Source organism: Malania oleifera, chromosome 2, assembly GCF_029873635.1.
Source record: "Malania oleifera isolate guangnan ecotype guangnan chromosome 2, ASM2987363v1, whole genome shotgun sequence".
NCBI classification, from domain to species: Eukaryota; Viridiplantae; Streptophyta; class Magnoliopsida; order Santalales; family Ximeniaceae; genus Malania; species Malania oleifera.
The window spans coordinates 131,376,543-131,392,038 of record NC_080418.1 but is presented as its reverse complement, the minus strand read 5'-3'; the positions used below and the strand labels follow the sequence as shown (position 1 = coordinate 131,392,038).

Below are 15,496 nucleotides of genomic sequence, written 5' to 3'. Positions count from 1 at the left end.
ATAAATTAACAAGAGGTTAAAGATTCTTAAAAAGAATACTAAGAAAATTTTAATAACCCAATTCAACCCCCCCCCCCCCCTTATTCTTGGGCTAACTCCTTAACTTTCAAGATTTAATGTTAGAGGGAGGCCGCACAAGATATCATGCCAAAAGAGAATATTATGTCCATTCCCCACCTGGAAGCTGATGAGGGAGAAAAAACCATCCCAACATTTCCTGATGGATTTAAACTCCAACACCATGAGCTCCTCTCTCAACTTAATAAAGATAACTAGTTTTTTGTATTAGTGCCATACAGTCACTCGTAACACTAATGCATTTTTGACACCAAATGCATATATACTATGTAATCGTTAATATCAATATCTGCAACCATTTAGCATGGAAAATATGAACCTGCAAACATGTAAGTAGCATAAGCAATTATATTCTCCCTGTGTTCAATGTATGTCTGCTCCAAGTAATGACAAAATAATCTGGTGGCACATCATTTTCCAGTCAATGCAGTAGAAGAATGCATTCACAAGACAGAATCATAAAACAAGGTCAACTTATACGGTTACACCATAGTTATGAAAACACTAAAAACAAGGTCAGCTTATATGGTTACACCATAGTTATGAAAACACTAACACCCTAGCAAACCATGTATCGGTACAAACGTCCCAAAACATAATACATTTTTATTCTGGAACACTAAATCTAACAATTCGAAAGCATAATTCAGTATTTTTTTCACATAACATTTTTTTTTTTAGTTAAACTGGAGAATTATTGCATTATAATTACATTTTTAGTCATTATTAAGCTATTTCATAAAAAATAAAAAATAAATCTCTTCTAGATTCTGAATTCAACATCCTCCCCAAAATATACAATTGCAATACATATTTTGCACCAATATATCTATATAAGCATACCCTATGCAAGGTATTAAATTTCGATTTTGACTCAAATTTCGAAGCTCCAAAAGTATGGAAATTTCTATTTCAATGTCAATTTCAATTTCGATTTGAAAAAATAATGGAAACCAATAGGAGAACATGGAATTCTTTTATGAAGCTTTAGAAATGATTAATAGACACAATAACGTAAGTTTTAGGACTATTATATTACAAGTTATTACATCTATGCTGTGTATAAGGTGGAGAAGTTGTAATATAATATGTGCGTCAAACATATTTGTAAGATAATGTACATTAAACATATTTAGTGAATCAGTTAATACAAATGAAATTCATAAATCATTAAAATATTATTTATTATACAAATAATGATAATTTGGAAATGAATGGTTAAATAAAATGTTGTTGTAAGTTTATTTTTTCATATAATTTCAAGCGCTTGTAATAATCATTTTTTTCGATAAAAGTAAATTAAAAGAGAAATTTCATTTTACTCCTAAATCCCTCATTTGAATTTCGAGGAAATTTCATTACATAGTTCAAATTTTGACAAGTTTTGCTAAAATTTCGAGATTTCGATAAATTTCGGATGATTTGTTGAGATTTCGATAGAAATTATGCAAGACGGAAATCGACAGCCATTTCGATTTTGAGGGTGATGGAAATCGTAAATTTCGATAATTTCATGGAAATTTTAGACCACACCCCTATGTTCCAAGTTTTAGAACATGAGCCATATCACGCCATCCCCATTCCATAATCCAGAATGTTCCACGTTCTAGGTAACATTGGGTTACACATTCTAAACCTTGCAACGGGGCTATACTTCATTGCTTCTGATCTATTCTCTCATCCCTCAACAATTAATGTCTTAAGAAAACAAAGCAAATGAAACCAAATATGGTTTGATAAATAAAAATAAAAAAATAAAAACTATATCAAATGGAAGACCAGGAAATTTTCAAATTATAATATCATAATAATGACTTTGCTGAAAGGCGAGTAAGTAAGAACCAGAAAATGGGAAAGTAGTTTTAACAAAGAATAATGCTGTGCAAAAATTACATGCTTGCGGAGAAGAGCTAACATAAAATATATGGCCATTTCCGCACATGATACTGCGTTTCCAGTTCCACCACTCGGAATTCTAGCTACTTTGATTCCACATTTCGTGGCAGCATCAATATCAACACCTTTATAGGATGTGCATCAGATCAGTACAATTTGAATAGCATAGGAAGGGAAAATATGAACTGAAAAAATGGAAATAAATTAAAGTTTGTAAAACCAACAGTCTAAAACCTTCACATAAAATCATACTAAAAATAAATGACAAGGACCTTCCAGCCCAACACCAAATTGCATTATGAGCTGCATCTGCTTTGCACGAGAAATAACATTTGAATCCAGCCGCATGCTTTTTACTACACAAATATGGTAGTTTGAAATAACATCTAGCACCTCATCAAGGGGAACAACATCAACCTACAAAACCAAAGGTAAAACAGTTTAATAGCTAAATTAAAGCAAGGTGAAAACTTCTGTACAAAAAAAATTTGAATTTTATTTTTTCTAGTGAATATCATTAAACTTGTACAACAACCAAATTTATTGATGAAAAGTTAGAAATCTTAGTAGAGCACAAAGAAAAAAGAAAAGAAGTTTAGACACATGAGCCTTTGCAAATGATAAAAAAATAATAATAAATAATCAGCAAAATGAAACATAAACTTTTAATGCAAAAAAGTTCAAAATATTAGAAAAGGCAATATGATCAACAGAAAAAACAAGCATGATAACTAAAAGTACTCGCTGACAAGCATAATCGATAATAAAATACATCTTAAAGCTATTGGAGACAGCTTGCTCCATCCTATTGATTGCTGCCAATGGATCTTCCCACCTACAAAAAATTAGGACTATCTTTCAAATAGTCAGTAATGTGCACTCCAAGGATAGGTCTATGGATTAACAAAAGAAAACAAATTTGGAAAAAAAAAATAAGATAGAAAATAGCACCAGTGATCAGAAGGTCAACTATGTGGTCAGCATCAAACCTAATCTTATGGAAATGTATGCAAGGATTTAAAACTCAAGCCAGTTTAAAATTCAGTCATTTGAAAAGGCAGATAAAATAAAATTTCTCAAGTTTTATGAAAATATACACAAGCATAAAAGAAAAATCTAAGCTAATAAAATTACCCTAGCGTGGGCCTAAGCTGTGACAGTCAGGAAGTTAAATCAGTTAGAGGCTTTATTTCAGGCACGCTTCTTAAAGCATAATTAAACTTGACACTCCACCTGAAATATGTCTCTTAAACTTAATTAAACTAAACACTCCACCAAATAACTTCCAAGCTTTTTATATGAACATCAATAATTATTATCTACCACAGACTGAGCAGTAGAAAAAATGCCTCTAGAAAGCCCGAGGTGTATATTTTAAGGTCATCAAACTCAAGGAATATTCAGTCAGACATGTATGGTGCAGTTCTGAGTAGTACCATGTAGGACTTACTAGTCTATAAATTTAGCTGCAGTGCATTTGGTTGCCATATGATTTGAGCTTCTAACGCTATTTAAAATCATTCTAAGTGATTTTTCACTGTTTAGCATGTAAAAAAAGGGGATCTTAGAATCTTAGATGGATTTAGAGATGAGACTAGGGGCTCAAGTCCCTTCTTCAATCCCATCAAAAGAAATTAAAAAATTTTAAAAGTTCCCTTTTTGACAAATCACTGCCATCATACTCCTACCACCCCACCCCCACTGATTTGTTCTTCTCCACACCTACCACCACCTTCACCACTTCACTATTATCAATACTTAACAAAACATACCACAACCAAGGTCAACACCACCATTGTTGCTTTACCACCATCACTAGCTCCACCACCCACACCATCATTATCTTGCCACACTATCACCCTCCCCCCAACACCAATATCCTAAACAGCCACTACCTTCACTGTGACCCCCAGCACTGCCTTGCTATCAATGTCAAACCGATATATCATCACCAACAGCAACTCATCATCACCACCACCAACACCAACTCACCACCACCAGTAACAACCTAGAACAGCCGCCACCTCCACCACTCCACCATCACCAGTAACACCCTAGAACAGCCCAAAACAAAATGAGACCAACTGAAAGTTTCTCCCAAAAATGCACCAACACTGTGCTATTGAACTGCTATGCACACGTATGACTACATTTGATTTGAAGAAGAATGCGAAAAATCATAGGAAAGGAAAATAGAACTTCCAAGCTTGCTTGGCAAAAGAAGAGAAGAAAAATTCCAGGAAGATAAAAGTTATCTCGTCCAACAAATTCCCCACAAGTATACCCACACTTTTCCAGCAAAAATTAAATAAAATTGATTAGCTTGCTTCTTTGAATGAAAATATTACCTGTCCCTTAGTTTTCTTGCAAATTTTAGTTTTTAACCAAATGCTTCCAGAAAATACAGCATTTTCCTTTTCTGCACTTCGGTTTCTTTTATTCACACCTTCTAGCATGAAGCATCTATCTCATTCTAACCAAGCAAAACCTATGTGATATTTGCATGCACAAATTTTGGAGTCTATCTTTCCCACTAGTCCTTGGGTTATAGATTCTGCTGCCACTGACCATATAACAGGTGCAACCAACTTCTTTTCTGACCTCCAGTACCTAAAAATCTACCTCAAGTTACCCTGGTTGATGGGTCCACTATTGTTGTTAAGGGGATAGGAACAATGAATCCTACTCATTCCATCTCTCTTTCTTCTGCTTTATACAGTCCTAAATCCCCTTTCACTCTCATGTTAATTAATAAGCTTACAAAGTCACTAACTTGTTCAATCACTTTCTTTACTGATTATGTGGTTATTTAGGATCTGAAGATGAGGAAGACAATTGGCACGGGATGTGAGGCTCGTAGACTTTACTACTTTGAGTCGCCTTCTCCTCCCATTGTCCGCACAATCACAGCTACACCACTTCAACTCCATTTTCACCTTATTCATCCGTTCTTGGACAAGTTGAAACAGCTAGTTCTTACATTGAGTTCTATGTCTAATCTTGAGTGTGAGTCTTGTCAATTGGGAAAACATCATCATGTTCCCTTTGCTTCTGAAGTTGACAAATGGGTGGTTGGTCCTTTCATGCTAGTCCATTCTGATATTTGGGGTCCTAGTCGTGTCACGTTGAAGTTAGGGTTTCAGTACTTTGTTACATTTGTTGATGACTATGTTAGGATGACTTGATCATTTTTAATGAAAGGCTGTTCCGAGTTGTTTAATATCTTTTGTGCCTTCTGTTCCCAAATAAAGACTCAATTTGATATGCCAATCAAGATACTTTGGAGTGATAATGCTAAGAAGTACTTTAGTACCCAATTCAGTACCTATATAACTAATTCTAGTATGATCCATCAATCCTCTTGTGCCCACACTCCACAACAAAATGGAGTTGCAGAGCGAAAGAACAAACATATTCTTGAAGTCACTCGTACCCCCCTATCGTACCAAATGAATGTCCCCAAAGTTTTTTGGAGTGATGTTGTGCTCATGGTCTTAAATTTCCACGAAATTGTCAAAATTTCCGTTAAAATTTCCAATTTCCATCACCCTCCAAATCGAAATGGGAGTCAATTTCCGTCTTGCATAATTTCCATTGAAATCTCAACAAATCATCCAAAATTTATCGAAATCTCGAAATTTTAGCGAAACTTGTTGCAATTTTAACTATACAATGAAATTTCATCAAAATTCAAATAAGAAATTTAGGAGTCAAGTGAAATTTCTATCTTAATTCATTTTATTTATATTATCGAAACAAAAGATTATTACAAGTGCTTTTGAAATTATATGAAAAAAATAAACTTACAGTAACATTTTATTTAACCATTCATGTCCAAATTATCATTATTTGTATAATAAATAATATTTAAATGATTTTTGAATCATTTGTATTAACTGAATATGTTTAATGTACATTATCTAACAAATATGTTTGATACACATACTATTTTACAACTTTTCCACCTCATACAAAACATAGATGTATTTAATTTGTAATATATTAGTCCTAAAACTATATTATTAAGTTTGTTGACCATTTCTAAAGTTTCACAAAGAATTGCATGCTTTGCTACTAATTTCCGTTATTTTTTCAAATCGAAATCGAAATTGGCATCGAAATTGAAATTTCCGTCGAAATTTCCATACTTTTGGAGCTTCAAAATTTGAGTCAAAATTGAAATTTAAGACCTTGGTTGTGCTCACAACTTGCTCCCTCATCAATAAAATGCCATCCTCTATCCTTGGCAATAAAATCCCATATTTAGTTATCTTCTCTAAGGCTCCTTTGTTCTCCCTTCCTCCTCGTATATTCATTTGTGTGTTCTTTATCCATCAGTTAACTCCAAGAAAGGATAAGTTCAATCCGCATGCCTTCCAAATCCAAACCTATTATCTGTGCCCAATCCTCCTACATCTTAATCTAGTTTGAGTCCCTCTAGTTCCCTCATCAAATGATCTTATTTCCCATTATGTTGATCTTCTTATAACTGTTCGAAAAGGTAAACGCACTTGTACCCAACATCTGATCCCTAATTTTGTTTGTTATGATTTCTTGTCTCCCTCGTATTACTATTTTGTTAGTACTTTGTCTTCTATTGCTCTTCCAAAATCTATTTCTGAATCCCTATACTATTTTGGATAAAGGACTACAATGGTTGAAGAGGTGCATACATTGCATGTGTCTGTGGTTGGTTGTCGCTCGTTGTACAATGTGAAAGTCAATCCTGATGGTTTTGTGGCTCATTTAAAGGTTTGCCTTGTCGCTAAGGGATATAATTAGGTGTATTGTTTGAATTATTCAAACACATTCTCTCCAGTTGCTGAACTTGCCTCAGTACGTTTGTTTATCTCTTTAGCCACCACTTGTCATTGGTCTCTACATCAAAATTAGATGTGAAGAATGCTTCCCTACATGGTGATCTTCACAAGGAGGTATATATGGAGCAACCATCTTGGTTTTTGCTCGGGGGAATCAGGCTCAAAATGTTGGCTTAAGAAATCATTATATGGATTAAAACAATCTCCAAGAGCATGGTTTGGACGTTTTAGTGTTATAACACTTGATATTGCCTCCGACGGTGTGTAGTAGGTCACTTTGTATTTTATCGTCATACTCTATCTGGCAAGATTTTGCTTATTGTGTATGTGGAATTGTGGATGAAATTTTGATAACTGATGATGATGATTGAGTCATCCAAGACCAAAAGCTTTTCCTACAAAGTAAGTTTTTGACCATGGACTTGGGACCATTGAAGTACTTCTTGGGTATGGAAGTATCGGGACCGTGTACGAGAACTGTCTTGTCGCAGAGGAAGTATGTTCTTGATCATTTAGATAAGACTAGGCAGTTGGGATCCAAACATGTTGATACACCCCTGGATCCCAATAGTAAGTTAGTGAAAGATATAAGTGATTTGTTGCCTAACCTAGGCCAGTACTGAAGACTTGTTGAAAAATTAAATTATCTCACAATCACTCAACCAGATCTACCCTTCGCAACAAGTGTTGTGCGTCAGTTTCTCGATTCACCAAGAACAAGTCACTGGAATGCAATAATTCGCATTTTAAGATATCTCAAAGGTGCACCAAGGAGAGTTCTCTTATTTCAGGATTGGGATCACACTCATATTCAAGGATATACAAATGCAGATTGGCCAAGTCACCTCCCAACCGAAGATCCACAACTGAGTATTATGTCTTTGTCGGTAGTAATTTGGTGTATTGGAAAAGTGAGAAACAAATTGTGGTAGTCGTTTGATATCATTGTCAAAAATTAGATAAAGGGAAACCAAAAACAAAATCAAAAACCAGAAAATGAAATTAAAAACTTGAAACCAATTACTTATTTGGTTAATATTTGTAAAACTAAAATTAATTAAAAATGCTCATTTTCATCTTTATAAAATACAATTAAAATAATAAAATTGCAATATAATACACATTAGAAAAAATACTATAATAAAAAACTTATTATAATTATTCTACTTAATTGTTATACTTTCAAAATTTATTTCACAATAAAAATTTTATTCGGCACGAAATTGGAAAATAGTAACAATATTTTGTAATTCACTTCATTATTATTTCTTGAAATTTATGAATATTATATTTTTCAATTATATTTAAATTTATATTATCATTTTATTTTTATTTTAATTTAAAAGTGTATAAAATGAATGATTTAATCCAAAAGAGCTATTTTTGGGACACTAAAATTTTTGACAACAGGTTGCCAAAATAAAAAGTTATAAAATATGGTTTTCAATTTTTCTACAAATATTAGAAAACTGGCAACAAAAACAAAAAATCGACAACATCAACCAACGCATTTTTATAATCTGTTTCTTTATTGAGCAAAAACAGAAAGAGCAACAGAAAATAACAACGATACCAAACAAGTCCTAATTTTTTAAATTTTCTATTTCTTTCCATCTTTTCTTATTAAACCAAAAAAATATATATATGGAGTTTGTTATGAAAACCATAAAAAATAATGGCTGTCACCCCTTCATTTTCCATCTCCATAAATTATGTCCCTTCATTTTTCACCACCATAAATTATGTACTTTCCTTATTGCCCTATAAAAGGGCCATCTCTCCCTCTCATTTTGACATACACATAAGGCTTGGAGTAGGCATACGAATAGAAAGGATGAGAGATAAAAAAAAAAAAGCGATATTTTGTATAGACCGATTTCAAATCATCTTGTAATTCCTCCCGAGATAGTAAAGTTTTTTATCCCATCCGCCCGTGGAGTAGGCATAGCCGAACCACGTAAAATTTGTCTCGTCTCTATTTATTTTTCTACATCTTTTACGACACGTTATCAGCACGAGACTCTAACTATCTAAGATATTTCTTTAAATCCTATTTAATTTATTTCTTGTAAGTTTTACTCCACAAGAGTATAATATTCTCTAGAAAATAATATGTCTTTTAAAGTTTAAAGAATACCAATCTCCAGAAGAGGTGGTAAGATAGTCCTCCTGAAGAGGCTATATATTTAAATCTCCATCCTATATATTTAATCTCTCGAGGAGATAGACCTCCTGAAGAGGCTATGTATCTAGTCTCCAAAAGAGATGATAAATATTTACCTCCTGAAAAGGGAATATTTTAAACCTCCTGAAAAGATGTTAAACGTTTATCCTCCAGATGAGGTAGTACATTTAACCTCCAGAAGAGATGGTAAATTATTACTCATTTTTATATTGTAATTGAAATCATACTCCTGAAGAGTACAAATTGAGAAAAAAAATAATGTTCCTGAAAAAACATATTTAAGTACCCCCAGAAGGGTGGAAGTAATATTATATCTATTATTATCTCAGTTTTATTTCAGTTTTTACATTTTGTTTTTCTAAATTATCTTATTATTGTTAATTTATTCACATGTCAAACCTAAGCAAAGTTGAATTTGTTCCCCTTGATATCAAAGCCAACAATCATTTATCATGGATTCTTGATGTTGATATCCATCTAAATGCAATGAACTTTGGAAACATTATTTTAGATGGAAATACAACATCCCTGCAGGATCGCACAAAAGCTATGATCTTCCTCCGTCATCATTTAGATGAAGAATTAAAGACTGAATACTTCACTATCAAAAACCCACTTATCTTATGGAAAAATTTAAAGGATAGATTTGACCATGAAAAGACTGTGATTTTACCAAATGCTCAACATGAATGGTTGCGCCTAAGGTTGCAAGATTTTAAAACAATCAGTAAATATAACTCAACTTTGCATAAGATTAGCTCGAAGCTAAAATTATGTGGTGAAAATATTACTGATGGAAACATGATTAAAAATACAATTAATACTTTCCATCCCACTAAAGTCCTCCTACAGCAGCAATATAGGGAGAGGAAATTTACTAAATTTTCTGAACTTATATCATGTCTTCTTGTTGCTAGACAAAATAACAAGCTTTTGATGAAAAATCACCAAACTCGTCCAACTGATTTAACCTCATTCCCTGAAGTGAATATGAATACATCTCGTGGTCAAGGACGAGGCCGCAGGCATGGTCATGGGCATGGTTGTGGCCGTGGTCGAAATAATCACTAGCATCGACGTGAGGTTGCAATCCCCTGGAAGAGGGATGACCCCCAGAAGAGGGATGGTCCCTAGAAGCGAGATAATGATCAGTATCAACGACCCAGGCATCATGAAAATAAATGCCACAGATGCGGAGGAAAAGGTCATTGGTTGTGTACCTATCATACGCCCAGACACTTAGTAGATCTATACCAAGCTTCTATAAAAGAAAAGGAAAAGAGTAAACAAGTTGAAACAAATTTTGCTAATAATGTTGTTCCAATAAACCTTGATGTTGGACCATCCAACTCTGTTTATCTTGATGTTACTGATTTCCTTTTAAATCAAGAAGAAAATAATGATGTAATATTTTAAGATATAAAGTAAGCAATATTATATTTAGATTTCAATAAATAAATTATCATATTTATTGTTGCTATGATCAACTATAATAATAGGTTTTTTAAATATGTATCGTAGCGTGGATTGTACTAAAGTTTTAATCATTTCTAAAATGTCTATGGAAGAAGTTTGCTTAACTAATAGTGATACAACACACACAATTCTTCGAGATAGGAAATATTTCCATTATTTGAATATATCTTCAACAAATGTTAATACAATATTTAGTTCTACAAATTTGATTGAAGGCTCTGGAATAGCTAATATAAAGTTACCCAATGGTACTTTATTACAAATTGATGAAGCTTTATACTCTAACAGATCTAGAAGAAGTCTGTTAAGCTTTAAAGATTTAAGACTCAATGGATATCACATTGAAACTACAAATGAAGGCAGTAAAGAATTCCTTAATATTACTACTATTGTTTCCAGGAAGAAACAAATTTTAGAAAAAACGGTCAACTTTATCTTCTGAATTGTATTATACAAAGATTAAAGCAGTTGAATTATATAATGTCTTGCACCAGAAGTACAATGACCCAAAATTATTTACACTTTGGCATGATCATCTTGGACATTCTGGAGATGTAATGATACGAAGAATCATTAAGAATTCACATGGTCATCCACTAAAGAATCAGAAGATTTTTTTATCAAATGATTTCATGTGTACTGCTTGCTCTCAAGGGAACTTAATTGTCAAACCATCTATTTCAAAGATAAGTCTTGAATCTCCTAATTTCTTATAAAGAATTCATGGTGATATATGCAGACCAATACATCCATCATCTAGACCATTTAAATATTTCATGGTCTTAATTGATGCATCTACTAGATGGTCACATGTTTCTCTACTTTCTACTCGTAACATTGCATTTGCTAGACTTCTTTCTCAACTGATTAAATTACAAACTCATTTTCCCGATTATTCAATTAAATCAATTCATTTGGATAATGCTGGTGAATTTACATTCCAAACTTTTGATAACTATTGCATGTCACTTGGAATAGATGTTAAACATCTCATTGCTTATACCCATACACAAAATGGTTTAATTGAATCTTTTATTAAGAGACTTTAACTCATTGTTAGATCTATGATTATAAGAACTAAATTGTCTTTATCTGTTTGGGGACATGCTATTCTTCATGCTGCATGTCTAGTTCGTATAAGACCAACTGCTTACAATAAACTTTCACCTATGCAATTAGTTTATGAGCAATAACCTGATATTTCTAATTTAAGAACTTTTGGTAGTGCAATATATATGTTCCTACTGTCCCTCCTCAAAGAACTAAAATGGGTCCTCAACGTAAGCTTGGTATCTATGTTGGTTTCGAGTCCCCTTCTACTATTAGATATCTTGAACCTTTAACAGGTGATTTGTTTAAAGCATGGTTTCAAAATTGTCATTTTGATGAAGCAGTATTTCCTACATTAGAGAGAGCAAAATCAATGCCTGAAGCACAACATGAAATCACATAGAATGCTATGAGTTTATCTCATTTAGATTCTCGCACAAATCAAAGTGAACTTGAAGTTCATAAGATAATACATTTGCAAAGGATTGCAAATCAGTTACCAAATTCTTTTGCATATACCAAGACAATACTAAAATCTCATATACCTGCTGCAAATATTCCAGCATGTATTGATGTCCTTGAAGGACAACAGCCGGCTAATAAATCTAAACCTCAAGTTAAGCATGGAAGACCTGTTGGTGCAAAAGATAAAACTCCCAAAATGAGAAAATTGAAATCAGTAAACACTCCAGAAGAGGTTACAGAAGTGGATAATCCATTCGACATTCACAAACCCGTTTCTCTAGAAAATGAAATCCCTATTATAGAACCTCCTAAAGAGGAATAACCTTAAGAGAAAACTCCTAAAGAGACATCCCTTGAAAAAGAACAGCTACCTGGAAATAATAATGAGATCTCAATTCATGATACAAGAGAAATGTGGGATAGAAATAAAGTTATTGCCAATAACATATTTACATATGCAGTAGCTACTAACATTACCAAAAGTAATGAGAATCCTAAACCTAAATCTATTAATGAATGTCGATATATAAGTGATTGGCCAAAATGGAAAGAGGCTATCACAGCATAATTAAACTCTCTATTAAAAAGAGAAGTTTTTGGACATGTAGTCCAGACATTAGAAGATGTCCAACCCGATGGATACAAATGGGTATTTGTGCGCAAACGAAATGAAAATAATGAAATTGCTCGATATAAAGCAAGGCTTGTGGCACAAGGTTTCTCACAGAAACCCGAAATTAATTATGGGGAGACATATTCTCTCGTAATGGATGGAACCACATTCAAATTCTTAATTGGGCTAGCAGCCGCTGAACGACTAAGCATGCGTCTTATGGATGTAATAACGACACACCTATATAGATAGTTGGATAGTAAAATTTATATGAAAATCACTAAAGGATTTAAATTGCCTGAAGCAAAACCCAGAAATTTATATTCAATTAAATTGCAACGTTCTTTATGTGGATTAAAGCAATATGGACGCATGTGATACAATCGATTAAGTGAGTACCTTGTGAAAGAATGATTCATAAATGATCTAATTTGTCCATGCATTTTTATTAAAAGATCAAAATCCAGATTTTTTATAATTGTTGTTTATGTTGACGATTTGAATTTAATTGAGACTCCTGAATAGCTCACTAAAGCTGCTAATTATTTAATGACGAGATTTAAGATGAAAGATTTAGAAAAGACAAAATATTGTCTTAGCCTACAGATTGGACATGTAAATGGTGGAATTCTTGTTCATCAATCTAAATATACCAAAAAGATATTAAAGCAATTCTTTATGGACAAAGTCCATCCTTTGGGATCTCCAATGATGGTGCGATCACTTGATGTTAAGAAGATTCATTTTGATTTCATGATGAGGGGGAGGGATTACTTGGTCCTGAAGTACCATATTTAAGTGTTATCGGCTCTTTGATGTATCTAGTCAATTGTACAAGACCCAACATCACATTTGCTGTAAATCTACTAGCAAGATATAGTTCTGCTCCTACTCGGTGACACTGGAATGGAATTAAGCACATTCTACACTATTTGAGAGATACATTTGATTTGGGTATATTCTACTCATTTGATTCCAAGTCTCAACTAGTAGGATATGCAGATGCTAGATATCTATCTGATTCTCACAATATTAAATCTTAAACTGGATATGTATTTCTTTACGAAAAAACTGTTATATCTTGAAAATCAATAAAGCAGACGGCTACAGAAACATCCTCCAATCATTTTGAAATACTAGTTATCCATGAAGCTAATAGAGAATGCATGTTGCTCATATCAATGATTTCTCATATCCAAACAAATTATGGTCTTCAATCAATCAAGGGTATTCCAACAGTTTTATATGAAGACAACGCTGCATGTATAGCTCAACTAAGAGGATACATAAAAGGTGACAGAATGAAGCATATCTCTCCAAAATTCTTCTATACACATGAACTCCAGAAGAATGTTGATATAAATGTTCAGCAGATCCGATCAAGTGATAATTCACCAAAATTTTGCCTACTACAACATTCAAGAAATTGGTTCATCTAATTTTAAGACATCTTAAAGATCTTCACAGAATGAGTTAATATATAGGTGACATCTTTAGGCAAAGTGTTATGAAAACCATACAAATTAATGGTTGTCACCATTTCATTTTCCACCTCCAAAAATTATGTCCTTTCATTTTCCACTGCCATAAATTATGTGTTATCCTTATTGCCCTATGAAAGGGCCCTCTCTCCCTCTCATTTTGACATACATAAGGCTTGGAGTAAGCATACGAATAAAAATGATGAGAGATGGAAAGAGGAGAGATATTTTGTACAATAATAGTTTCAAATCATCTTGTAATTCCTAAAGTTTTTTATCCCATCCGCCGGTAAAATAGGCATAGCCAAACCATGTAAAATTTCTGTCTTGTCACTATTTATTTTTCTGCATTTTTTTACAAAAGAGTTTGCTTTCTTTACAACATTTTCAGCTCTCTAACCCCCAACAGTCTCAAATTACCCAAATGTCCCAGAATAGAAACAAAACCATTCATCAAAACAGAAAGAAAATTAGAGATGGGTTTTGGGGATGGGAGAGACGGAGCAGATCTAAGTTCTTACCTGAATAAAGGGATAGTCCCGCAAGTACTCCAGTGTAAAATTGTGAGAAGCAGGGAAATGAGGACCACAGAAGAGAACACGGGTGACGCGCTCGTCCATTTTCTCGACCTGAAGGGCTGCAAAAATTTTCAGAAATAGCAAGCATGTGAACGGATCATGCGCCGCAACTGCATCATTAATCCAAGATGGACAGAGCGCGTACCTTCCATTGCCGCCGTACTCATCTTTCTCCTCCTTCCTCTTCCTCCTCTTCTGCCTCAACTCTCTCTCTTTCTCTTGCTCTGAAAAATTCGAATCAGAAATGACAGAAATGGAAACCAGGCAGGGCCCGGCTGCTGTCCAGTGGCGGCGCTAACCACTCCACTAATCTCTCTCTCTCCTCTTTTTCTTTTTTTTCTTTTTTTTATCAGGCAAACTTGTCGCCATCGGTGCAGCCAAAACTTTGTGGATCCAAATGCTGCATAGCATATCCCAGGGAGAATCTGCGTGATACACAGCACTACTCACAGCCATCACCATTCCGCACTTGTAATAAACCATTCAAATAAATTTCTTTTTGCTACAGGTTAATGGCTCCCGCTCATGATTTTAATTCGCGGTAACGGGTAGCATAATGTTACAGTAATGGGTGTCATTCTTAAAAAGAGTTTTAGTATATTTTGGATCCTTTAGTTCGAGTAACTAAGTCATTTGGTAAGGGTAATTAGTTTATATTTATTTTAACCCACCATTGATAGAAAAATTACGAGTGTGTGTATGCGTATTTATACTTCTCATTGTTCTTATCTGTCATAAATTCTTATGTGTGCTAAATTAATTAATAAAATAAAATACATTAGACACTTCATTAATCTATTAGATACATATGACACACGAATAATACAAGTATAAAATACTTAGAAAAAAAAGAA

The 15,496-nt window shown here is 33.5% G+C and overlaps 1 protein-coding gene across 1 annotated transcript in view; it reads right to left on the bottom strand.

Moving 5' to 3' along the window:
- LOC131147961 (uncharacterized) overlaps positions 1-15,086 on the bottom strand; it is a 65,666-nt gene extending 50,580 nt beyond the window's left edge. The window contains exons 1-4 of the mRNA XM_058097646.1: positions 14,788-15,086; positions 14,586-14,701; positions 2,247-2,391; positions 1,972-2,099 (exon numbers count right to left, since the gene is read on the bottom strand). Coding sequence (XP_057953629.1) covers positions 1,972-2,099; positions 2,247-2,391; positions 14,586-14,701; positions 14,788-14,809 — 411 coding nt within the window. The 5' untranslated portion in view covers positions 14,810-15,086. The remainder of the gene's footprint in view (positions 1-1,971; positions 2,100-2,246; positions 2,392-14,585; positions 14,702-14,787) is intronic.
- Between the last annotated feature and the right edge of the window lie 410 nt (positions 15,087-15,496).